At 45.3% G+C, this 27,021-nt stretch overlaps 1 protein-coding gene across 6 annotated transcripts in view; it reads right to left on the minus strand.

The window, feature by feature from the left end:
- Positions 1-36: 36 nt before the first annotated feature.
- LOC109691264 (translin-associated factor X-interacting protein 1) overlaps positions 37-27,021 on the minus strand; it is a 47,094-nt gene continuing 20,109 nt past the window's right edge. Inside the window, exons 1-16 of one of the 6 annotated variants that reach the window (XM_074055801.1) lie at positions 16,959-17,327; positions 13,776-13,875; positions 5,372-5,484; positions 5,121-5,244; positions 4,203-4,296; positions 3,456-3,652; positions 2,945-3,080; positions 2,364-2,533; positions 2,123-2,282; positions 1,916-2,046; positions 1,632-1,757; positions 1,341-1,493; positions 1,111-1,220; positions 768-894; positions 562-668; positions 37-352 (exon numbers count right to left, since the gene is read on the minus strand). In XM_074055801.1, the coding sequence (XP_073911902.1) occupies positions 112-352; positions 562-668; positions 768-894; positions 1,111-1,220; positions 1,341-1,493; positions 1,632-1,757; positions 1,916-2,046; positions 2,123-2,282; positions 2,364-2,533; positions 2,945-3,080; positions 3,456-3,652; positions 4,203-4,296; positions 5,121-5,244; positions 5,372-5,484; positions 13,776-13,875; positions 16,959-17,002 (2,133 nt within the window). In that variant the 5' untranslated portion in view covers positions 17,003-17,327 and the 3' untranslated portion in view covers positions 37-111. Of the gene's footprint in view, positions 353-561; positions 669-767; positions 895-1,110; positions 1,221-1,340; positions 1,494-1,631; positions 1,758-1,915; positions 2,047-2,122; positions 2,283-2,363; positions 2,534-2,944; positions 3,081-3,455; positions 3,653-4,202; positions 4,297-5,120; positions 5,245-5,371; positions 5,485-10,164; positions 10,188-13,775; positions 13,876-16,958; positions 17,328-27,021 lie in introns of those variants that run through there. The other 5 variants (XM_074055803.1, XM_074055802.1, XM_074055804.1 and 2 more) reach the window with 5 other exon arrangements.

Below are 27,021 nucleotides of genomic sequence, written 5' to 3' on the forward strand. Positions count from 1 at the left end.
TATTTCTGACTTCCCAGCACAGCTTGGAAAATGGTATGGTTTCAGATAAAAGAGTTTTATAATAAAAATTGGGTTAGCAGTACTGGAGCACTCAGGGTGCCCACAGTGGTCCTAGCTTGCAGGCTCTGGCTCTCGAGGCCCCATGCGCTTTATGTCAGCTAATCGAAGCCGTTCCAGTACCGTCTGGAGCTGTATCACAGTGCCCTCCTGCTTCTCATTATCCTCCTCTGGAAGTTCTGACACAGGGAGCTCGAACGCCTGGCTCAGGTAGGCGATGACCGTCTGCTTGTCCAGGCTTGGGTCAATGGTCATCAGAGCCCCATGCAGTTTGGAGAGGGTCACCTCATCATGGCTGCCCCACAAGGAAAGAGAGTGATAGGCTTGAGCCTCCTTCTCTACCCTAGACACTGAGATGCCCTTTCTCCAGGGCTTGAGTAGCTTATAGTGCCTAGGAACATGCTACAGGAAGACTCAGGGGCCTTAAATGCTACCCTGAGGGAATTGCCTTATCTGTGGGATTTGCCAAGGGCTCAGTGGGCCAGTGGGCTGAAGGTCACTCACGGATTCCTGCCCAGCTCCTGCTTTAGTTCCTGCAAGTATTGTTCCTTCTCATCCTTGTACTGTTCCCACAGTTTTTGTACAAAGGGCTCACTCTGGCCTTCTTCATTCTGAGAGGGTCCATAAGGGAAGGTGAGGACACACTGATCAGAACCTAGTCAAGGCTAAGGTAGGGAATGTGCAAGTTCCTGAGCCCCACCCCCATGTACCTCTGTAAACAATAAGTGGTAGTTGAGCAAGTCTGAATTGCTGCTGTTGGGTTGCCAGCCTCCTGTCTCCATCAGCTCCTGAATTTGCTCTTCCTTCTTGAGGGGGAATGTGTTCTTGAGGATGGTGCTGTCAAGGGGAGACAGAAGGGACAACAGGGTTATGGCCGAGGCTGCCCACCTTTCACCTGTTGCCTCATGAGCTGTCCCTACTATTGTACAGAAGAACAGTGAGTTTTGAGGTTGTTGCCTTTCCTGCAAGCCTCACTTTGTCCCTTCATACCTAAGTGCCTGACCCGTGGAGACATTTGGCTTGAATTTGGGGTGGCTCAGAATGGCCTCTCACCTGAACTGCTCCATGGTTAGTAACCCCTCATTCTGAGTATCAGCATTTGTCATCTCCTTCAGCAGATGGGCTATTCTGTCCTTTTGGTTGATATATGTACTCTCTGTCATCTACAGAGAGGAAAGCATTCACTAATATGCTGCATCCTGGATTGAGGGCGGGTAGAGCTTGCCTATACTGGGGACAACGTCACTCTGAGGGGAATGGGTGGGAGTTAGGCCAAAACTCACCTTTCCCATCAAGACTGCATAGAACTGACTCATGACCTCATTGGAGCGGAAGAGTTTGATATTTTCAAAAATGGTGTAAGCCCAGGCTATGGCATCACTGAGGCCAAAGCGACGCTCCAGGAAATTGAAGAAGAAATCTGGGAACGTCTCTTTCTGTAGGGTTGAGAGAATGCTTGGTCAGCCTGTCCTAGGGTTGGTTAGACCTCTTGTGCCTTAGCACCTTCCCTCCCATCCCCCCAGAATACTCAGGATCTGAAGGCTGCTGGGCCAAATTGTCTGGTGTGACCTGACCTCCTCCTCTGTGAGACGTTCCTTCCAGGCATCCTTCAGGAGGTTTATCACATCTTTTTTGCTTGGCTTCTTATTCTCCACAAGGCCATCAAACCGAAGGAAAGAGGGGATGTTTTCCCCATAGCCCTGGAAGGCAGGATGTCAGCTCATGTCTAGGCTCCTCTGTGGCCCCACTTCCAAACACAGAAGAGCCCTAGTGGTCCCCGCAAGAAGCTGGAGTCTCATCAGCAAGGCCTGAGTGTTCTGACTTTGGCCCCAAGCTTACCCCTCAGAGACTTTCCTACCAGACCAGGAAAGAAGTCTTTTTCCCGAAGAAGGCCCTCGCCAATCTCTTCCAAGAGCACATCCACCAGCTGGTCACTGTTCTTTCCCTCAGCCAGCATTCGCCAGCGTTCTGGACCCCCGGCCACCACATCTGCAGGTGGAGAAAGGGAACTAGAGTCTAGCCCATACCCTTCAGCAGGTCCTAGGGCCCTGATGGCAATTATTACCTTCACACTTGACCCAGTCAGGGCGAGGTGTGGAAGTGCGCTGGATTTCCTGCAGCTCAGAAAAGAACTGGTCCCGCTCTTTCAGTGTACTCATGTGCAACTGCAGCAGTAGTTCATGTTCTTTGCACACCTCTTCATAGTCAGCTCTCAGGCTGTCCAACTGTGGGCAAGGTGATGGGTCTTAGGTACCTACCTGTGTGACCCTGCCGTACCTTGTCTATACCTTCCTCCCCACCAGCACCTGCTCTTGAAGATCCTTGTTGATCTTCTCCTGCATTTCAAAGTCTCTCCTGGGTATCACGTCTCCAAAGTTGGCCTTCATGGTGTTGAGTTCCATCTGCGTTCGGGTCAGGTCTTGCCGGGTCATCTTCAGAGCCAATGTTAGTTTCACAGGGTCCTCCCCCCAGACACCTGCCAGGTACCCACCAGCCTGTGTCACTCTTGTTGTATCCCAGGGCTGAATTGGATATCTTTGGGGCATACCTGAGGTTGTTCTGCTGTCTCTGCTTGGGATTCCCTGGTTCTTGTCCATAGCGCTATCAGCCTAGGGGTTTGGGCCTAGGTAGAGAAGCCTAGAAATTGTAATGCCAGGTGTCTCCTGCCCATGTGGAGTCTGAGCTGCCAGCAGTGTACCTACTTAATGATCCTATGATTCTCAGTCCAGCACAAAAGAGCCACAGCCCCATCCGGTGGCAGGGATATTTCCTACCATGTATGGGCATAGAATGAGCAGATGTTAGGAATATTGAATGAATAAGGGTAATGGTGAGAGCTAGACTTCTCTCCAGCATTTTGGAACAAGAGAAACCCAACTGGAGTTACCTGGAGACTGGGATAGTGATACATCTTCCCTCTGGTACCGTAGCTCATTCAGGTCCCCAATGAGGATCTTGCGGGCATCTCGCTCACTGAGGTAGTGCAAGTACTCCTCAGCTAAGCTCTTTCTCAGCTTGGACACCTGCTGGGAAGGTGGCTGTGTAGTAGGGGCTGGTAGTCACCACAGGGATAGGATGTGGGTTGGGGACTTATCTTGGGTTAGGAACAGGGAAAGGTGAAAGAAGAAAAGTGGCCATTATTCTTTAGGATTCAGCAAGGTACCAGTGCCTCCCATGGAGAAATTCTACTGGCAGTTGGGGCCATACAGATCCTGTGTTGAGCCCCGAAGCAGAACAGAGGGTCAAGGTAGTAGAGGTTCTGGGGAATGGAGGTGGCTCTGTATCATTCCAGGAAGAAGGGCAGATGGAGTTAATGGTTTGCCTTAGAGCTCAAGGTCAGCCCTGGGGTAGGGATGGAGCAGGAATCCAGGGGCTTGGGTACATACAACTTGATTCACCTCACTCTGCAGTGAGATCTTCTCCTCATTCTTTTTGTCTATGAGTTTTAGCAAATTCATCTTCTCTCTCTTGAGCACAGAAATTTCATCCCTCTCTTCAGCCTGCATGGCCAGGATCCTCTGGTTGCATTCCTCATTCATAGAAACAAGCTTGGCCTTCAGGGGCTCCAGGGCCTGAATCTTCTCCCTTTGGTGGACTAAGCATGGACAGGTGGCAAAGTCCTTTTGGGTCCATGGTGACCAAACAGCCACAAGACATTGATCATAAGATCAATCGTCACTTGCAAACATCAGGAGTCTATGCTTACCTTTTCAAAGCCATGATCCTGCTTCACATCTTCCTGCACTTACTTTTTTTTTTTTAAAGCATGTGTTTGTTATTAAATCAAGGGCAGAGTCCAGATGAGGACTGGGATCTCTCCTATGTCTTTGCATCCTATGCCTTTAGTCCTGAAACAGCAACCTATTTGCACCTCCTGAGACTGCCTGGGGACCCTCCTTACTTCCCAGAGGAGTTTCTATTCCTGGTGTTCCCTCTTTTTCCTATACTTACTGCTGTAACATACTTCTCAAGAATGGAAAGGGTGAGGTTCCTTTAGGTGCCCTACCACCGAACAATCCATGCAAAAGGTGACCTCAAAGTCCAGTTAGAAGCTGCCCCAGTCCTGCTTTGGAGCCCTAGAATCAGAATAGGTCCCTCTCTGTGTCTATTTCTGTTTGGACCCAGGATAGGAGCTAAGTTCTTACCCAGCATCGCCTCGTATGCATTTTTGATGGAAGATAGTAGTGGTTTGTACGTCTTGAAATCCTCTATGAAGAATTCGAAGATCTCTCTATAAGGCTGGAAAGAAAAGGGAACCTGTCACTTCATGGCTCATACCTGCCACACTCAGTGGGGATCTGTGCTTTTCTTTACTGGGCTAAGAAGTTCCCACGTGAGGCTGCCAGGTAACCCATATGAAGGGAAGACCTAAGGACCACCCAGGTCTCACTGGATGTGCAGCTTTCTGGAGGTCTTCCCTCTGATGTCTATAAGGTCTGGCCAACCACCATGGACTAAACCTGTCACCTTTTCTTTTGCCTATCCAGGCAGCCAGTCTTGCCTTCCAGACCCTGTATCCATTGGCCTCTCAACTTCAGCCTTTCCCTACCTCAGAGCTTTGTGGGCACAGTAGATTGAAGGTTCTAGCCTCACATTCTGCTTGTATGTTGTGCCCAGAACCTGGCACACAGCCATGGCTCAGTAAATGTTTCAGTTATGACTAGGTCACAAATCAGAGATTCACTACTGTCCTTTCTATCTGAGACCCTCTCTAATATGTACTAACTCTCTCTCTCTCTCTCTCTCTCCTCTTCTTTGTCTCTGGGGTAGTTACTCAAGCTTAGTGGTGGTGGTGGTGGAAATTGTGTCACTTCTGTTTGGTGTTGTGGACAGTAGAGTTGCAGGGACTGGAAGAGCATCCAGTCTACCCAACTCGTGAACCTGCAGCTTTGGGAGTTTTGGTTCATGCAGCCTTGTCTGCTCATTGGCTTTCTCATACAATGTGCTTCTTTTCAGAGAAGGAGATAATCTGGGAGACCACTCCTTCCTGAAGGTCTAAAGTACCCAGTCCTGATAGGTGAGGTTTCTTCCTGACTCTCCCATGTTTAATCTGGGGCTCTGACCTGCAGCCTCAGTTCCTGTGTGGAATCTGTGCCCAGGTCCAGCAGGAGGAGCTCCTTGCGTAGGTAGTTTTCTAGCTGTTCCAGGTATTTGGGCTTGGCAATGCCCAGAGGATGCTGCTGCCAGCTAATGCAAAGGGATGGTGGGTTGAGATGTCACCAGTACCCTTAGTCTGGCACAGCACACACTTGCCCTGTGCCAGCCCAAAGCCTGGTCTGTAGTAGCCTGCCCACCGTGTTTTACTCTGCCTTACCTGGCTCGCTTCCCGTAGTCATCAGAACAGGGCTTTCGGTTTTGTAGAATGGTCTGGCCACTGGTGTAGGTAGGCCATGGGGACAGGTGGCCACCCACGGAGAACTGCCAGGGCTTCAGGAAGGGACAGGTGGGGTTACTGTGGCAGTATTACTCCCCTTCCTAATGTTCCTCTTATTCCTTCCTCCTGCTCTCATTTTCTCTTTCTTTTCTCTCTCTCTCGCTTTCTTCTTCTTTTTCTTCTTTTTTTTTTTTTGGTGGTACAGGGGTTTGAACTCATGGCTTCCCACTTGCTAGGCAGCACTCTACCACTTGAGCCACTCTGCCAGCCCTCTCACTCACTTTTGAGACAGGGTGTCATTATGTATTACAGCCCAGGCTGGCCTCAAACTCACTATGTATTCCATGCTGTCCTAGAAGTTGAGATCCTCCTGCTTCTTCCTCCCAAGTGCTGGGATTACAGATGTGTACCATCACACCCAGGAATAAACAATTCTTAATATGGTGCATAATGTAAGAGTATGGTCCTTGAGTTAGAGCTTGGTTTAAATCTCTAATCTCCCTTATTAACTATGTGACCACAGCCTTAAACTTCTCTGAGCCCCAATCTCTGCATCTGTAGAGTGGATGGTAGTCACCACCCCCCATATTGAGGTGAGAACACCATGAGAATGCATACTATATGGTTTATACAGTCTGCTAGGAACACAATAAAGGTGAGCTATCCCCTTCTCAGTAATCAGTGAATATTTGAACACTTGAGCAGTGAAAGTAGATGTGAGTTACCAGAGGGCCCCAGCCCTGGCCCCATGGCACAGTCTAGCTAAAGAGACAGAGAAGGTAAGCCCAGACTCAAGCCTGGACTGACAAGACAGACAAAACTACAGAGATGTGGCCAGGGAGGCTGTGGACCCTGGGAGAAGAATGGGGTGCACCCCTTGGGCGAGAGGGATGTAGTTGACGGTCACCTGGCTATGGATTTCATTTTGAACTTTTAGCAGGGGCATAGGCTTATTTTTTAACCTTTTACTGAATCACTCAAGGCATGAAGAAAAAATATGATCCTCTGGCTCAGTGAAGCCTATTTCTGGTTTTTTCTTTTTTTGTGTGTTGGCAATTGAACCCAGGGCCTCAAGCATTCTCTAGACAAGAACTCTACCCTTGAGCTAGATCTCTAGTCTTCTAGGGTTTTTTTTTGTTTTTTGTTTTTTTTTTGGTACTGGGATTGAATTTAAGGTGTACACCTTGAGCCACTCCACCAGCCCTTTTTTGTGAAGGGTTTTTTCAAGATAGGGTCTCACAAACTATTTGCCTGCACTGGCTTGGAACCTAGATCCTCCTGATCTCTGACTCCTGAGTAGCTAGGATTATAGGTATGAGCCACTGGCATCTGGCTTAGGGTTTTATCCACCCAGTCATTCACTTGTTCATCAAGTATTCCTGAATCCATAGTACATGTTGGGCCCTGCTGGGTTCTAGGGACATTAGGGAAACTGGGTATGAGCTGATGACTCAAGCCAGCATAAAGTAAGTGCAGTTAGTGCAGGTTACAGGAAGGTAGGAAGCTCTGATTGGTGTGGACCAGGTGAGGCTGGTCATCTCAGAGCAGAAGGTGATGATATCAGTATAGCTCAAATGAAGGCAAGGGACTATTGTGATAATTTAAAGTGTGTGGCTCAAGCAGTAGGCACAAAGACTATCTGGGTAGCACTAACACCTCTGGGACACACTAGAAGATTTGAAGAGCTATGAATAGGTGCCAATGCCCAGAAAGAGCAGGTTGTCTGAGCCTACAGCTGAGGCTAAGGCTTGGGGCAAGGAGCCCAGGTAGCTAGCGCAGGGGAAGACAGAGATGGAGCAAAAGTGTTACTTAGGGTTGGTCCTCAAAGCCATACTCATTGCTGTGGAAATATTAGAAAACTCCTAAGTGTCTAAAAACAGATTAGCCTGGCGCTGGTGGCTCATACCTGTAATTCTTGCTACTCAGATATCAGGAGGATTGTGGTTCAAAGCCAGCTCAAAAATAGTTCACAAAACCCTATCGTAAAAAATCCTTTCATAGAAAAGTGTTGGTGGAGTGGCTCAAGGTATAGACCCTAAGTTCAAACCCCAAGACTGAAAAAAGTAAATGAATGAAAAATAAAAACAAGATTATTTTGTAGCCATGGAATGTTTACAAAGAGGCTTAACATGGAAATATACTAATGATACAGCTCTAAGGTTATGTAATGCCTGAAATTAAGGAATAAGCATGCCAAGTCAAATGGAAGACTAGAAAATCCAAAAGGCTATTGTCAATTATTCTCTAATGACAGGACCATGGGTGATTAATTTTGTGTAATTGTACATTTTCAAAATTTTCTACAATGAGCATAATCTTCAAATTTAGAAGAAAATTGTATTTAAAAAAATCCCAAGCATGAAGTCCTGAGTTCAAACCCCAATACCACCAAAAAAAAAAAAAAAAAAAAAGAAAAAAAGCCCCATCTGTGGATCTGAGCCCAGCTTCCAGGTTCTTCAGGAATGGAGAAACCTTCCATATTCCACATTGCCAGGTTCTAGGAGCTCTAGCAGGCTAATGGTAAATGACTCCTGACCCTCCTAGTGTGGACAATGCCACCATCTCCTCTTCTTTGCATGCCCTTTCTGCTGCATTCTGTTAGTTCTGTACTTGTGATCATCTCTTCATTTCTGAAATATTTATAGAAGGTACATATAGTTAGCTTTGTTTCTAGGTTCCAAGGAGGACTCCAGCCTTCTGAGTGGGCTCTGGGTTTTGGCCTATCTGAACCTCAGCATTGATGGCATCATACTTCACTCTCGTCACAGTCTTAGAGCACTCAGCAAATATTGTAGAATAAATAACAATAAATGAGGGAGCACAATAAGTTAGCATGCATAAAAAGCATAATAAAAACTAAAACATGCTAGGCATGGTATCTCACACTGATAATCCCAGTACTCGGGAAGCTGAGGCAGGAAGAATTTGAGTTCCAAGCTAGCATGGGCTGCATAGCAAGACCCTGTCTCAAAACAAAACAATGTAAAAAGGAACCATTACTCATGGGGTGTATATGTTTGCACATGCTTTTCCTTGGGTTAATAATACCCTTTCCTAGTCAGGCTCCAGTAGCTAATACATGAAATTCTAGCTACTCAGGAGGCAGAGATCAGTAGGATCACAGTTCAAAGCCAGCCCAGGCAAATAGTTGGAGAAAGCCTATCTCGAAGAAATCTATCACAAAAAGTACTGATGGAGTGGTTCAAGTGGTAGAGCATCTGCCTAGCAAGGCATGAGGTCCTGAGTTCAAACCCCAGTACCTACCCCAAGTAAAAACAAAACAAAATCAGAAATAAGTTAGAGTAGTATAATTGATAAGGACAGGTGAATACTTTTTATAATGGGTATGAAATGGAAATAAAGAACAATCTTTTGCAGAGTGCTGCTAGCTCACACCTGTAATCCTGGTTACTTGGGAGGCTGAGACTGGGACAATTGTGGTTTGAGGCCAGCCTGGGTAAACAGTTTGTGAGACCCCCATCTCCAAGATAACCAGAACAGAATGAACTAGAAGTGTGGCTCAAGCAGTAGAAAACCTGCTTTGCAAGTGTGAAGCACTGAGTTCAAATTCCAGTCCTATCAAAAAAAATTTTTTTTGCCAGGCACTGGTGAGTGGCTCATGCCTGTAATACTAGCTACTCAGGCAGCAGAGGTCAGGAGGATAGCGGTTCGAAACCAGCCTGGGCAAATAGTTCGAGAGACCCTATCTCAAAAAACCCTCCACAAAAATAAGGCTGGTGGAGCGGCTCAAGGTGAAGGCCCTGAGTTTAAGCCCCAGTACCATAAGAAAAAAGAATCTTTTAACATATACAAAAAGTGGTGATATGTGTTGCAGATGAAATCTTAACATACATCTCTCTCTCTCTCTCTCTCTCTCTCTCTCTCTCTCTCTGTCTGGGGTTTTTTGGTTTTGTTTGTTTGTTTTTGTGATACTGTGGTAGCAATTCAGGGCCACACACTTCCTAGGCAAGTGTTCTATCACTTGAGCCACTCCACCAGCCCTTTTTTGTGTTAGGTTTTTTTGAGATAGGGTCTTGTAAACTATTTGTTCTGGCTAGCTTGAACCATGATCCTCCTGATCTCTGCCTCCTGAGTAACTAGGATTACAGGCGTGAGCCACCAGTGCTCTACATTTGCTAATATTATGTAATGGAAATAGGAACTGGCAATATATCTAAATTCATCTAGAAACTTAAAAATAAATTCATATTTTTCTCTGATTCACTTATTACTTAAATATAACATGTTATACAAATAATGTTAAAATAACATGTTCAAAATATTTGAGGCAGGGTCAAAGCAGCACTCACAAACCTTTTTTTATTTTCTGGTGGAACTGGGGGGTTTGAACTCAGGGCTTCGTGCTTGCAAAGCAGGCGCTGTACCACTTGAGCCACATTCCCTGTCCATTTTACTCTGTTTTTTTTTTTGAGATGGGGGGGATCTTATGGACTATGTAGCAGGCTGGTTTCGAACTGCATCATCCCTATCTCAGCCTCCCAAATAGGATTTCTGGTGTGAGCTACCAGAGAGGCCAGCTACAAGGCATTTATTCTAATTGTTTAAAGTACTTTCCTTAGGAGCTGGGAGTATGGTATACACCTGTAATCCCAGCACTTGGCATTTGGAGACAGGAGGATCATAATTTTGAGGCCAATCTGGCTACATCTGGATACCTGTATCAAAACAACAACAAAGGGCTGGGATATAGCTCAGAGAAAAAGCAAACTTACCTGGCATGCACTAGAGACCAGCACTGCAAACAAGAAAACAAACACAAAAACGACAACAATAAAAACAACAATAAAAATCCTACACAAAACTTCTTTCATAATGAAGAAAGCAAGCCTTAAGGAACTGTACCTCTCATTGCTTAAGAAAGAAAAAAAATCTGTCAAAACATAATAAGCAGGAGATTAAAAGTAGAAATAAACAGTAGAAAAATGGGAGGGTGTTACACATTAAGCCGTGGGAATACCATCAAGCTATTTTGAAATACTATCAAAATTGATATGATTATTATAAAACTGCAATATAGGCATGGTGGTGCTTGCCTGTGATCTCAGCACTCAAGAGGTATAGGCAGAGGTACATGCAGGAGGCCAGTATGCTATAATAGTGAGTTCAAGGCCAAAAAGGCATATATAGCAATACCCTATCTCAAAAAAAAAAGAGGTCTGAGAGCAAGGTCAAGTGGAAGAGTGTTTGCCTAGGAAGTGCAGCAACAACAACAAAGTGCGAAATAACCCTGGGAGACACTTGGAATCTAACTCCTTGAAAAATGGAAAGAGTTAATGGTATGTTTTTAGACTTTCAAAAGGTCCGTACTCGTGTTCTGTCTGCTGTTTCTGCGGGGGAGAAAATGTGATCACCCTACTTTGATTGCAGAGGCCTTGGCCAGGTTATTAACTGCTGGCAAAGGCCTATGACACGCAGTGTTCCTGGGGGTTTCAGGCTCTCTGCTTCTTTCTGCAGGTGAAAAATGGGAAGCCTGCCCCAGAGTAATGGTGCAGTGAACAGCACCCCCTATTGGTTAAGCAAGTGCAATATAAAAATAAAACGCAACCAAATGAGCCTGGCCCCAGATCCACTGAGAAGGTGGCCACTGATGCAGGCAGAAAGCTAGACAGAGCTAGCCTTTGCAGGGAGGTGGCTGCACCTCTCTAAAAAAGTTTATATTATCCTCCTCTTTGGATCAGAACCACATCTTGGAAGACCCTAGCCTCACAAAGTATGTGGCTCATGTGTTCCCAAATCTTCTACAAAGGGACACACTCACATAGGGAAAAATATCACAGTCTACAGTGTTTCATTGTGTGCTAGAATTATAGTTTGCTCCTGTGTTTTTTCCTTTGAAATTTGGACAGTATCTATTTGTTGTTTACATTATAACAATTCTATGATCATATGAACAAAAGTCAAAAGTGAGATGACCTTATAACTCAGCAGTTAAGTGCTTGCCTAGCATGTGAAAGTCTTTATGTTTGATTTTAAGCACCAAAACTAAATCCAAAAATCCCTAAAAGTACTAATTAAGATAATAAGACAACATTCTTTTATTTTTTTGGCAGCGGGCAAGTTGAAATAAGATTTTAGCGCAGGCTGACCTTGAACTATGAAATGCTCCTGCTTCAGCCTGCTGAGTGCTGGTTTAAGCCCTGTACCACCATGTCTGGCTGAAAGCATTCATTTTTATATAACATCTTTATATGAAGCCACACAACTATGAGCAACTTATCTTTGACAAAGGAGCTAAAAATATACGATGGAGAAATAGCAGCCTCTTCAACAAAAACTGCTGGGAAAACTGGTTAGCAGTCTGCAAAAAACTGAAACTAGATCCATGTATATCACCCTATACCAAGATTAACTCAAAATGGATCAAGGATCTTAATATCAGACCCCAAACTCTTAAGTTGATACAAGAAAGAGTAGGAAATACTCTGGAGTTAGTAGGTATAGGTAAAAACTTTCTCAATGAAACCCCAGCAGCACAGCAACTAAGAGATAGCATAGATAAATGGGACCTCATAAAACTAAAAAGCTTCTGTTCATCAAAAGAAATGGTCTCTAAACTGAAGAGAACACCCACAGAGTGGGAGAAAATATTTGCCAATTATACATCAGACAAAGGACTGATAACCAGAATATACAGGGAACTTAAAAAACTAAATTCTCCCAAAACTAATGAACCAATAAAGAAATGGGCATGTGAACTAAACAGAACTTTCTCAAAAGAAGAAATTCAAATGGCCAGAAAACACATGAAAAAATGCTCACCATCTCTAGCAATAAAGGAAATGCAAATTAAAACCACACTAAGATTCCACCTCACCCCTGTTAGAATAGCCATCATCAGCAACACCACCAACAACAGGTGTTGGCGAGGATGCGGGGAAAAAGGAACCCTTTTACACTGTTGGTGGGAATGTAGACTAGTACAACCACTCTGGAAAAAAATTTGGAGGCTACTTAAAAAGATGGACATCGATCTACCATTTGATCCAGCAATACCACTCTTGGGGATATACCCAAAAGACTGTTACTCCAGAGGCACCTGCACATCCATGTTTATTGCGGCACTATTCACAATAGCCAAGTTATGGAAACAGCCAAGATGTCCCAGCACTGACGAATGGATTAAGAAAATGTGGTATCTATACACAATGGAATTTTATGCAGCCATGAAGAAGAACGAAATGTTATCATTCGCTGGTAAATGGATGGAATTGGAGAACATCATTCTGAGTGAGGTTAGCCTGGCTCAAAAGACCAAAAATCGTATGTTCTCCCTCATATGTGGACATTAGATCAAGGGCAAACACAACAAGGGGATTGGACTATGAGCACATGATAAAAGCGAGAGCACACAAGGGAGGGGTGAGGATAGGTAAGACACCTAAAAAACTAGCTAGCATTTGTTGCCCTTAACGCAGAGAAACTAAAGCAGATACCTTAAAGCAACTGAGGCCAATAGGAAAAGGGGACCAGGAACTAGAGAAAAGGTTAGATCAAAAAGAATTAACCTAGAAGGTAACACCCACACACAGGAAATCAATGTGAGTCAATGCCCTGTATAGCTATCCTTATCTCAACCAGCAAAACCCCTTGTTCCTTCCTATTATTGCTTATACTCTCTCTACAACAAAATTAGAGATAAGGGCAAAATAGTTTCTGCTGGGTATTGAGGGGGGGAGCGGGAGGGGGTGGAGTGGGTGGTAAGGGAGGGGGTGGGGGCAGGGGGGAGAAATGAACCAAGCCTTGTATGCACATATGAATAATAAAAGAAAAATGAAAAAAAAAATATATAACATCTTTAGACACTGGGAATGGAGAAGGAACTCAGAACCAACACGATACAAAAACATCCCTTTATTCTGCCTTCATACACATAAGTAGTTATGGAGCTCTCAGTGTATGCCAGCCACTCAAGTGCCCTCAGACATTAGGGTCATAAAGACAAAAAGGCATGGTCACAGCACTGAAGGACCTTGGCAGAGCAGGGCTGACCATCCCAGCACCTAGAACAGTACCTGCCACATGGTTGGCTGGACAAAGAAATGAGGTCCATTCCAGAATGCTGAACTACACGGAAAGGGGATCTGAGGGCACAGTCTCTGCCCAGAGAGGTTTGGGAAAGCTTTCAGATGAGAAGCAGCCAGTGTTCACCTCCTTTCTCTCCAAGGTCTGGTGGGCCTGGCCTCTGTGAACCACACTCCCCTCCTGGACTGGGAAAAGACTGCTCTGGTGGCTATGCTTCAGGGGGTGGTGTTTTTGGGTTGCAGACAGGAAGACAGGTTTCATGATGCTGACGGGGGGGTTCTAAAAGGAGATTATTACTAACCAGAGTCTTCCATTTCTGAGAAATCTTGCATTTCTGGCTGATTTTGGATTCTGGAAGAAGGTATTTATCTGTAATCACTCCTGAAGACCGTGGGTGTGTTCTGCACAAAGAAGGAGAAGCTAATGGTGGGTGGCAGAGCCTAGAGTGGAAAGAGGCCCCCTACCCTTACCAAATTCACAAGACATGACTTCTGCTCCCCTCAGAGTCAGGAAGACCCAGAGGTCTTCCCAGCACTTCTTTCAGATTCCCAGAGATGCTGCCCAACAAACTCCTGGCTCTGGGCCCAAATCACTTCCCTACATTCTCAGAAATCTTCTGATCCCTAGAGATTCATCAATTCCTGCAACAGCAGGATACCCTCACCATGAACTTGTTGGCCTACACTTTGATTCACTATGGTTGTAATGTTGGTTTCATGCTCACAACTCTGGCAAATTGTGAGAACATGATACCAAAAACAGATGTCATAGGAGAAGAAGCACAGGATCTGGGGTCCAGGAGCTGGCATGTGAGTCTGTATCCTCCACTTAATAGCTAATAGGATCTGGGGCTTTCACCCTTGGAAAAATCACTTAATCTCTCTTAGAAACTAATCTAACCTACTGGGGTTTGAATTCAGGGCCTCATGCTTGCCAGGCAGGCTCTCTATCACTTGAGCCATGTTCCAGCCCATTAGTTTCCTCTTAAATTGAGACAATTCTTTTTTATTTTGAAGGCACTGGGATTTGAACCTGCGCATGCCAGGCAGCCACTAACAGTAGTGGCCACATGCCCAGCCCTTAAATAGAGATAATTCTTAATCTTTTTGGTGCTGGGGTTTGAATTCAGGGCCTACACCTTGAGCCACTCCACCAGCCCTTTTTTGTGTTAGGTTTCTTGAGATAGGGTCTCACAAACTATTTGTTCTGGCTGGCTTGAACTGAGATCCTCCTGATCTCTGCCTCCTGAATAGCTAGGATTATAGGCACCGGCACCCAGCTTAATCTCTCTCTCTCTCTTTTTTTTTTTTTTTTTTTTTTTTTAGTGGGACTGGGGTTTGAAGTCAGATGGGCACTCTACCACTTGAGCCGTTCTGTCAGCCCCAACTGGAGATGATTCTTGCTTTGCCTCTCATAATGTTGTAAGGTTTAAATAAGAGTGTCATATGCAAAATACCATGTACACTGCAATGAGATGCACAGATGTTAATTTTGACAGCAGGATGGAAAAAAGTAGATCCTCAACAGATCTCTAGCATCCAAGCCTCTTGGGAGAGCCAGGCTTGTTTAAGCTAGGAAAGCATTTGAGGGTCAACAGGGCAGGTTACATGTGGTCAGTCAGACCCAGGGGGAACAAAGGGACAAGTAACTCCAATAGTCCATGGGGTCGGGATATGCTGTAAGATAGACCTGTGTGTTCACTCCTCTTGCTAGCTGGTGCAGCTTAAGTTCTCTCGACCTTGGTGTCTTTATTTATGAAAGTGAGACTATTAATATCCAACTCCAGGGAGCTTGAGAATATTCACATGAACCCAGTTGGAAAATCCTATCCTGAAGTATTCCTCAGTCCTAGTCCATGGAGCAGTAATACCCCCAAACCTAGTCTCTTGCTGTCTCTCACCATTGTCCACTGTTGAAATGTTGACAAAATGTGTGCAATTAGGCAGCCAGTGTGGGGAAGGATGGGTGTCTGTCCAGTGGTGGACAATATACAGTAGACTAACATCATCTGCCTGCTGGGCTAAATCAGTATCTTCCTATCAAGATGAATCAATTTCCCCAACTCTGCTTTTTTTTTTCCCCCTTTTTTTTTTTTTTTTTTTGAGACAGGGATTCACTATGTAACCCTGGATGGCCTCAAACACACAATCTTTCTGTCTCCTCAGCCTCTCAAATGTTGGGATTTCTGGTTCTAGCAGAGTTTTATAGGCCGTCTCTGTTAAGATAGAAGAACCTGAAGGATTAGGTTAGATAAGGCCAGGTTTTTCTGCATTGGAAATGAGCAGAACTGGGGAAATGACATTCATTCCAATTATATACAGGAGGTATGGTGAGTGGTTCTCATATTCTGAGTAAATATTCTGAACAATGATTGTGAGACAAGGTAGGCTGTATTATCCTCTGTTCTTCTTCTTCTTCTTCTTCTTCTTTTTTTTTTTTTTTTTTGCAGCATTGTGGTTCCAACTCAGGGCCTCATCAGGACTTCATGCTTACTAGGCAGGTGCTCTTACCACTTGAACCACTCTGCCAACATTTTTACTATGATTTTTTTTTCAGATATGGTCTTGCAAACTATTTGCCTGAGCGGTCTGCAAACCCTGATCCTCTTGCTCTCTGACTCCTTAGTAGGTAGGATTACAGGAATGCGCCACCAATGCCTAGATTAATTCTCTGTTTGAAATATAGAAGCTGAAGGCTGGTACTCTTTATTTGTGGTACTGGGATTTGAACTTAGGGCCTTGTGTTTGCTAAGCAGGTGCTTTACCACTTGAGCCATGCTTCCAGTTAGGCCTGGAACTTTAAGGACATTTTAAAGACATCTAGTTTTTGGAAGCCCCAAAACTAGAAGGGTATTTAGCCAAAATTTTTGTATTTATTCATATATGTGCTTTTCTTGACCAATATAGCTTGTTGTCATATACTGCAGTGCCCAGGGTCGGCACCCCTGAATACAGGCAGTTGTTATGCCTAAATATGTGAGGCGGCTGTAGAGTCAGCCAGAACTTGACAAGTATCTGTGTAATAAACCTAAGCAGTGGGTGAAGAAGCAGTTTATCCCTGTGACTAAGGGCTCAAGTCCAGGGGTCTGACAGAGTTAGGTTCAAATCTTAATTCCACCACTTTTAAGTATGTATATCTCTAAGTTCCTAGTTCTAAATTTGTAAAATAGCTATATTATTACCTCAAAGAGGTGTCGTTAGGGTTAAGTGTGGTATATGGAGCACTTGGCAAATTAATGGTTAATACAAGTTGGTTGTGACTATTAATAATAAAGTGCGCCTGCCCTTTGGTTAGCACGTAACGCCCTCAGTGTACTGACAAATTAACAAGGATTTTAACTGTTTCTGCCTTACTGATTCCATGGGCTGGAGCCCCAGCACAAATAACAGAGGCCAGCCCTCAGTGCAGAGGTCTGAATCAGGTGTCATCTCCCTCTCTGGAAGTTCAAACCCTCCTCAACGCCCTCAGCCCCGCCAGCACCTACCTCGACTTGGAGAACCCGTAGAAACGCAACTGAGGGTTGGCCATGACCGTGGGACAGCCGGGCGGCCAGCACTCTCTGCCTGGGCAGTTACGGTAGTGTACAGCCCGTTGCCCTGGCGACCAGCTCCCAGCGGCCCCCGCGGTGAGGGCCGGACCAGGGTTGTGCCACGCCCCCACTGCTGTCCCTTGAGGTCTGGGAGGAAGGTCAAGTAGTTAAAGGTGGACTCGGACCTGGGGGGAGGGTTTTCTGAGAGTCACTCATTGTAGCGGATTTGATAGTAGCTGCAGAACTGAGGCAGGGGGATAAATCGAGACCATGGAGAATGGTGGTGAGCTGAGAGGCGGGGGTCGCTTGGTCGGCGGGAATTGTAGTTTTCTTTGTCTGGGAGTCTTGGATGGATCGGCTTATGACAGAGCGGGTGTGTACTACATCTCCCGATGCTCCCTATCAGCCTATGTTGGCCCGCCTCTGGATGTCTCTGCATTGTAGGATATGTAGTCCAAAAATGTGGCGAGGCGTGGCAATGTCCAAAGAGAAGGCTGGACGCGGACTCGGTTTCCCTGCCGTCCCAGAAGGCTTGCGGGCCATTGGCTGAGCGGGCTGATCTGGTCGCACTCCGAGGTTGGCCAAAGGGACACCGCTAAGAACTGCCTGGAAAAGAGGACTACGTCCCCCACAATGCATCGCGCCAGAGGCCACTCTCTTATGGGGGCGGTGGCGTGATTATTTTGGCTTCTTTCCAGGGGACCGCGTTTACCTCAGAGCAGGTTCTTTTCCCTATCAAATTCACCATCGGCGAACGAAAGAATTGTGTTCTGTTTGAATATTGTCGCATAGATTGCACCTCACAAGGATCCAGAATCTTAATGGGAGAAGGTGTATGCCTCACTAGTGCTAAATGCTGTAAGTATGGGTCCAACGGAGACTACAAATCCCTTGATGTATAGCTGAGAACTCAGCGGCTACAGGCATGTGTTTTGTTTAAATTTTTATAAAAGGTAGATTGAACCTGTAACCCTAGCTTCTTGGGAGGCTGAGATCAGGAGGATCAAGGCCAGCCTGGGCAAATAGTTCGAGAGACTCCGTCTTCAAAATAACCAGAGCAAAATTGAGCTGTAGGTGGTAGAGCTCCTGCTTATCAAGCCTGAGTTCAAGCCTCATTTCCACCAAAAATTAAATAATTTTTAATAAAAGATGTGCAATAAAGCAAGGCATGGTGATTCTGTTCCGGAAAAAAAAAAAATCCTGAAAATTACCTCGGACCTCAGCAAGATGCAAAGATTTAGTAAAAATAAAAGTAAAGTTTATTAGGGAGAAAAAAAGAAAAGGATTTCCTGTTCTCCACGCAGAAAATGGGAGTAAGGACTCAAAATGGTGGTCCCTAGCTGCCAAGTTAATACTGGAGAGCTGTGGGAATTACACAAAGATAATGGATCTGGGCGGCTGCTGATGGCTGACAAAACTGGGAGGGGTCACCCTCCCAAATCACACCCACAACCCTTAACCAAGTCACAGAGACAATACATGTGCTTTAGAACTTCCCTTTCCTAGACATGATTATTTCTCCACCCATCCAAGGATCCTTGCAGCTTCTTAACATCTCAAAGAGAAAGCAGAATCAGGTAGAACCTCTGTCTCCTGGCTCCTGTAACTTTAGCATCTAAAAGATGGGAGGGGGCTGCTGTTTGGGTTCTCCTTGTTCCAATGTCAGTCTGGCCCTTTAAATATTTATTAAAATAATATGATTTTGAAGGACTGAAGGACAGACTGCAGGAGGTCCCAAAAGGCAATAGGAGGTCAAGGAGACACTTCTCCCTAGGAAAAAACCCCTGTTTGCATCTGAAAGGCATCTCCGCCCTCAGGCAATGCAAAAATAGGCTATAAAACCCACTCCCCACCCTGACCCACGGGATCACCGGTTTCCTGGTCCCCTGCATTCTCCAATATGCAGTCTTTATCTTCTTTTTTCTCCAACTAAATTCTCTAACAAATAAAATCTTTCCGACCTCTGCTGTTAGAGTCTGTCTGTGCTTTCATTCTCAGAGCAGGCTCAAGAACCCTGAGCACCTGAAAGTCCTGCGTGTGTCACCTGTGCATCATATTTGGCGACTCACATAAGGACCAACCATCACCTGAGGTCAGTATAGGTTGTGCCAAACTGGGAAAGACTGCCTAGGAATGTGACTGTGAGCGTCCAGCACTCCGGTGAAGTCTTTTCCAGGAGAGACCCCCCACCATGGCCTAGGTCTCAGGTCGACCTTTTCTCCCTGTCTGTCTGTCTTGTTATGGAGGGTTTCTTCCTTGGAAAACTGAGGAAAAGGTCCGAGCCCACTACAGCTGTACAGCAGGCAATCTGAGGAAACTCAGAGGCCGGGCAGGGGTTTGTACTGCACTGCCAATGCTACATGGGCGGAACTCAACTTCAGTGCACCAAGGCTTTTTTCTTTTTTCCTCTCCTTAAACGCTAACACTCTCTTTCAAGATCTGACCAACTTAAGGGGAGGTCCGGAAACAGCTGGTGGAAAGGAAAGTTTGTCTTCAAGCCACAAAAGTTGTTCTGGCCGGTTCCCCCTGCCCCCCCCCCCCCCCCCCCCCGCCCCGTGTCACCCAAAGGCTGGAGATGCAACTTCCTGACTCACCCTGAGGCCCCAAGGGTGGCTGAGTCTTGGACCTCTCCAGCCATGTCCTTGACAAACAAACAATCAGATCTCTTAGGCTTCCTTCATGGTTTCTGTGGCCCCAGAGTGGAGGTCACCTCTTGCTTCCAGTGCTCCAGTACTGCCTTTGGGCAGGATTGACCTGGACAGCAGGGATGATCAATAATCCCTCATGCGTTGAGCCTGGAAACTCTTTTTCCCCAACCCTCAGCCTCTTCTTCCCCTTTTGCAAGCAGTTCAGGATGAGTGTCCCCCTCCCCACTTTTGCTGTAAACAGCAGTGAGCTTCTTTCTTCAGGAAGTTTGGGAAAAATCCCTACGACATCAGAAAGTGATAATCTCCAATTTAGGTTTAACTGTCTTTGTCAAGCATCAGATTAACTGGTTATACAGGTTCCGCAGCCTGCCCTCAGGGAAAGAAAAAAAAAAAGTTAAAAGGCAAAAACCTCAGGTCTCCATTTTTGCCCCTTACCAGAGCAAAATCCTCCAGATGCTTGCTGGATCTCCTTTCATAGAAAGCATATATGCCTCACAGGATATATAGGGGAACAAAATTGTACTTCATCAAGGGTCCCCATCCATGCCTTTAAAGGGGTCCTCCTTCTGGCCATGTAAGTCCTCTTGGTTACTTTGATAGAGTTATTTTTAATTGCAAGTGTTCAACTGGTAGAGGAGAACTAGGCCTACCTGGGTTGCAGGGCAAACAGGCAAGTCAAAATAGATGACAGATTGGTCACAGATCAACTCAGGGGGGTGGGTGCAACTAAGATACCTATCTGTAAATCCTCCACAACTCTACCCACGAGTGGCAGTGGAAGGAGCAAGGGAGAGCGGGACGCCCTCTCCCACCAGAGTTTCTCCTCATCTGGGGACGCTTAGATAAAAGGAGAAACCTCTGTTAAGGTGACCAATTTTCCTTTGTTTCCCTTTTTAGATGGGAAATCAAGCCTCAAGGATCCAGGAAGGATCCACCCTTGCCTGCTTCTTAAAACATTGGAAAGATCTTGATCCAGAAAGCCTTCAGCAAAAGTGACTCAAGTTTTACTGCACCTAGGCTTGGCCACAGTATCCTCTGGGAGATGAGGAAAGATGGCCAGAAGGAGGGAGCATTAATTATAATACCATTCTTCATTAGATATGTTCTGTAAAAAGGAGGGAAAGTGGACCGAAGTTCCATACGTTCAATTGTTCTTTTTCCTAAAAGACCACCCAGAATGGCTAAACAAATGCAGGATAGATACCCAGACCATGGTAACCCTTTGCAAAAAGCCCCCAAACTCACTTGAGCCAAAAAACCCATCTACTGCTCCATTAGTTCCCCCTCTCTCCCTTTACCCAGCTACCTCACACTAGACACTGTCCCACAGGACTCTACCCACTTCTGTTAATTCCTGGAGGGGACACAGCTTATGTTCCTTTTAGAGTGAGTGAACTTAAAGAAATAAAAAAGGATTTAGGAAATTACACAGAAAACCCAAAACAGTACATCCAGGCATTTAGAGAAGTCAGCCAAAACTGAGCAGGAAAGATGTAATGCTATTGCTATCTCAGACCCTCACTTCTCTGGAGAAACAGAGGGTTCTAGATCAGGCAGTCACAGCTGGAGACATTTATCACTTAGATAAAAGCAGCCCTACAGGTCTGTCTCACCGGAGGAGGAGGAGGAGGAGGAGGAAGAAGAAAGAAGAAAGACAAAGACATTGGATAGCTAGAAGGGAGCCTCAATTCCTAATTCCAACAGGAGATCAGGAAGTGCCTAGGTATGACCCTAAGTGGGACCCTGAAAATGGACTCGTAACCATTTTATCCACTGCATTCTTGAAGGACTAAGGAGAGCCAAGGTAAAACCTCTTAATTACTCCCAAGTCACAGCTGTACAGCAAGGACCTTTAGAAACTCCAGTAGCTTTCCTACAGAGACTTAAGGATGCTTTACAAAAGCATACCAACATTATACCAGAGTCACAGGAAGAGGAAATTGTCCTAAAAGATAAATTTATAACATAGTCAGCACCAGATATCTGTAAAAAGCTTCAGAAATTGGTGGCTGAAGGGAGCAGAGATGTGGACCAATTGGTCCGTGTAGCCACATCTGTATACTATAACAGGGACTTAGAAAAAGAAAGGAAAGACCTGGAAAGGGAAAAGAGAAAGGATAAGTGGAAGGAGGCTCTGATCACAGTGCTCAGAGAGGCTCCCCCGGGGCAAAGTCCAAACCTGCTTTCAATGCGGACAATGTGGACAGGCAGGCCATTTTAGGAGGGAGCGCCCCCGGAGAAAACTACCTCTAGGACCCTGCCCCATTTGTTGGGGAAAACATTGGAAGGCACACTGTCCCTGGTTCCCAGGGGAACCGAGGTCAGAGCCTCCCACCCAATGACGGGTCCCAGGGCCTCCCATACAGGCTTCTCTGACCACCATAAAATCACAGGAGCCCCGAGTTTTACTCACGATTGAAAAGCACAAGGTCAGCCTCCTTATCAATACCAGAGCCAGTATCTCAGCTATTCCTTTCTCTCCTGAACCCAGGTCCTCCAAGAAAATTACTGTTTGAGGCATATCAGGCCAGCCTCTAGAACATTATTTCACTCAGCCTTTAGCATGCTCCTGGGGAGATTTCCATTTCTGTCACTCCTTTTTAATTGTCCCAGAAACCTCTACTCCTTTGCTAGGGTGAGACCTTCTGTCTAAATTGGGGATACAGCTACTTTTACCCCCAGGAAATAACTTTTGCTTGCCCCTAATAGAGGAACAAGTAGACCCCACAGTGTGGATGGATGGACACACTGTGGGATGGGCACAAACAGCTGCCCCAGTCCTCATTCATCTCAAGGACCCCTCCTGGTTTACCCATCAAAACCAATATCCTTTAAAGCCAGAAGTTAAGGAGGGGCTAATTCCCATAATCAAAGACTAAAGAGACAGGGACTGCTAATAGAATGCTCCAGGCCATATAATACTCCTATTCTTGGTGTCAGGAAGGGACCTAACAAATGGAGGCTAGTCTAGGATCTCCACCTGATCAATGAAGCAGTAGTGACTCCACCCTGTAGTTCCAAATCCCTATATGCTTTTTGCCCAAATACCTCCAGGTTCCCCTTACTACTCTGTCCTGGATTTAAAAGATGCCTTTGCATTCCCTTACACCCTAAAAGTCAACCTATCTTTGCCTTTGAGGACCCCACAAGGAAGTCTGGACAGATCACTTGGACTGTCCTCCCTGAGGGATTCAGAGACAGCCCCCACCTCTTTGGGTTAGCTCTAACCCAAGACTTGGCAGAATGGCAATATCCACAAGCTACTCTGCTACACTATGAAGATGACCTCCTGCTCTGTGGACCAAATGAACCTGTCATTTCATGAGCCACTGTGTCCTTACTAAACTTCTTAGCAGATAGAGGTTATAAAATCTCTAAAGAAAAAGCCCAATTTTGTCAGTCTAGGGTTACATATTTAGGTCTTGTCCTGGAGAAAAAAATGAGGTCTCTAGGAGAAGATAGAATCCACCCAATCCTGACGTTTCCTCTACCTAAAACTCTAAAGCAATTAAGGGCCTTTCTGGGGGTCACAGGATACTATAGAATTTGGATCCTGGGATATGCAGACCTAGCCAGGCCCTATATCAAATCCTTAAGGAAGTACAGAAGGATACTCAGCCCTTTATTGAATGGGATGACAAGTCAAAAAAATGCATTCCACAGCTCCTGCCCTGGGTCTCCCAATACAAGACAAGTTTCAATTATATGTCTATAAAAAGGGAGGACTGGCCTTGGGCGTGGTAACTCAGCTCTGGGGCATCACTCCCCAGCCAGTAGTCTACTTAAGCAGAGTTAGATCAGGTAGCCAAGGGATAGCCAGGATGCCTCAGAGAAATGGCCGCAGTAAGCCTTCTAGTGCTTGAAGCTCAGAAACTTATCCTAAACTGCCCCCTAACAGTTTATACCCCACACGACCTAGGGGAAATTTTAAACTCAAAAGGAGAACTTTGGCTATCTGACAGCCGTCTACTTAAATATCAGGCTCAGCTTCTGGGAGGGACAGAAATAACTTTAAGGACCTGAAGAGCCTAAATCCTGCATCCCTTCTACCAGAGACAGGGAAATCCTGAGCACTCATGTGAGGAGGTACTTATGGAAAATTATGCTGCCCAACCTGACTTAACTGATCGGCCCTTAAAAAACCCAGGTCTAGAATTATACACTGATGGCAGTTCCTTTGTCAAGAATGGTGTCAGACATGCAGGGTTTGCAGTTGTGACAGAATTTGGCACTCTCAAATCAGATCCTCTTCCTAATACAAGTGCTCAATTGGCAGAATTAGTGGCCCTAACAGAAGCCCTAAGACTGTCAAAAGAACAGAGAGTCAACATCTATACAGATTCTAAGTATGCCTTCCTGATCCTGCATGCTCATGCAGCCATTCGGAAGAAAAGAGAAATGCTAACTACAACAGGAACAGCTTCCCATAGGGATAAAAGGGAGGTTACTTTAATAGTTTTAGGGATAACAGCATTAGTTGCAGCCCTTGCTGGAATCAGCTGTGGGGTAGTTGCCAATCATGTCACTGCAAAAAAAAAACCTAACCAAAGTGGTAGAGGACACCTCAGACCAGGCAGGCCTAGGCCATTAAGGACATGCAAAGGTCTTTGTCGTCCCTTGCCTGTATGGTAATGGACCACCACCTGGCCCTAGATTTTCATCGCCAATACCTCCTGTTGCACATATATAAACACTTCAGGCATTGTAGAGGAACGTGCAGGTTATATTCTCTAAGGCTAAATGACTCTGGAAGCAATCTCTTGAAACTCAGGTTTCTACTCAGGTATGGGAACAAATAAAATCCTGGCTCCCCTCCAGGACTTGGTTCCTACCCTTTCTGAGGCCTATAGTTGCCATTATTCTCTTGCTTGTGTTTGGGCCTTGCGTTTTAAACTTACTTGTCAAGTTTGTTTCTTCTCGCCTAGAATCCATCAAACTACAAATGCCTCTGGTGGAGATGAAAACAACCTACTACTGCGGTCCCCTTGACAACCCCTCTCATGGACAGCCCTGACGCTACGGGACCCTTCATCGCCCCCGGTCAGCAGGAAGCAGTTACTGAACAGACTTCATTGTCCCTATCCCTAACAGCAGTTAGGGTGACCATTGAGAGGGGGGAATGAAGGACTGAAGGACGGACTGCAGGAGGTCCCAAAAGGCGATAGGAGGACAAGGAGACACTTCTCCTCCCTAGGAAACCCCTGTTTGCATCTGAAAGGCATCTCTGCCCTCAGGCAATGCAAAAATAGGCTATAAAACCCACTCCCCACGCTGACCCACAGATCACCAGTTTCTGGGTCCCCTTGCATTCTCCAATATGCAGTCTTTCTCTTCTCTTTTCTCCAACTAAATTCTCTACAAATAAAATCTTTCCGACCTCTGCTGTTAGAGTCTGTTTGTGCTTTCATTCTCAGAGCAGGCTCAAGAATGCTGACCACCTGAAATTCCTGCGCATGTCATCCATGCATCAATTTCACTGTCTCCCCTCATGGCCACCACTTGTTTGCTACCCATCAATTCATGCCTATAATCCCAGCACTCAGGGCTACAAAGCAACATACTGTCAGGAAAAAAAGTGAGTGCAATTGAGATAAAATTCAGCAAAATATCATTGTATCTGTTATGCATTTTCATTGTCATACAGTTGTTGAATGAGGAGAGGTCACATTGATATTTAGACACAGAACATGAAGATTATGCCCCACTGGCCAGGCACTGGTGGCTCACGCCTGTAATCCTAGCTACTCAGGAGGCAGAGATCAGGAAGATCAAAGTTTGAAGGCAGCCCCGGCAAATAGTTCTTGAGACCCTATCTCAAAAAAAACACATCATAAAAAAAGGGCTGGTGGCATGGCTCAAGGTTTAGGCCCTGAATTCACGCCCAGTACCACAAAAAAATAAAAAAAGTAGCTGTGGGGCAGCAGGGTACAGTAGGGAAAGTTTGGGACTCATAGAAAAAAAAATACTACATCATAGATTAACCATGATTTGGCTCAGGAACCATTCACCTAGCTATGAACCACCCATGCCCCTCCCCAGTCATTAATTACTGGGCGGGAAACTTCTTGTTTTCCCCTTCCCATAGGTTATCGTAGGTTTTAAAAGCACCTAAAGAGCAGGCATCCAGCTTCCACCTGGGCCCCTCCACGCTTCCCTTTGTATTTCTCTTCATTGACTTTTAATAAACTCCCTTTATACCCACGTGTCCTGCTATGGATTCTTTCTGGTGGGATACAAAGGATTTGGAAGACTTCTGATCACAAACTGCTCCAGAGCCATTAACAGCTGGAAGCAGTAGCACTCCCCTATACTCACTCCCCATACTCTGGCAGGAGGATCTCTGGAGCCCAAGAGTTCAAGGACTTTTCATAGCAAGATCCCCATCTCAAAGCGACAAAAAGCAAGTAATAAACATAAAAGTTTAATCAATGATGTGAGCACAGAATAATGCTGTGCAAAGACTTAAGCTTATGTTTTGAACTTTTTTGAAAGAATTTTGTATTTTCACCATATTATTCAGTTCACGATTGCTGGTGGATTGGCACATGTCTAGCAAACCTGAGGCCCTGAGTTCTAAACCAAGTGCTGCCAAAAACAAACAAACAAAACCAAAAAAAACAAGCTGGCAAACATGTTATCTTAGGCAAAAAACTTATCTCTAGAGATGTGGCACAAGCAGTACAGTGCCTGCTTTGCAAACTCAAAGCCCAGAGATCAAATTTCAGTACCACCAAAAAAAAGAAAAAATCTTACTTGGGTTTAGGGCTGCTGGAGTGACTCAAGTGACAGAGCACCTGACTAGCAAGCCTAAGGCTCAGAATTCAAGCCCCAGTGGCACAAAAACAAACAAAAATGTCATGCTTACCAGTATATTTATCTAGCTATTCAGGAGGCAGAGATCAGGAGGATAGTGGTTCGAGGTCAGCCCAGACAAATAGTTTGTGAGATGCTATCTTGGTAAAACCCATTGCAAAAAAGGGTGGTAGACTGGCTCAAAGTATAAGCCCTGAGTTCAAACTCTAGTACTACAAAAAAAAAAAAGATAAATATATATACATACACACACACAATTTGTGTGTGAGTGTGTGAGAATGTAGTGAGTGGTGCTGGTGATCAAATCCAAGGCTCTGCACATGTTAGGCAAGTACTCTACCAATGAGCCACATCCCCAGTCCTAAAAATAAATTTTCAAAAACTGGAGTTAGGTGCTTGACAGTGATCGTGGAAATGTCTCTACAAAAGGCTATCAAATTAAGTTTTATACACACAATCATATCTAAATGACAAGGAATTTCGATACGCTTTTCTTCTACTGTTTATTATTTTGAAAAGCTAGAATATAATTCTTTCTTTGCTCCCATTTTTCTTAA

This window comes from Castor canadensis, chromosome 15, assembly GCF_047511655.1.
Source record: "Castor canadensis chromosome 15, mCasCan1.hap1v2, whole genome shotgun sequence".
NCBI lineage: Eukaryota > Metazoa > Chordata > Mammalia > Rodentia > Castoridae > Castor > Castor canadensis.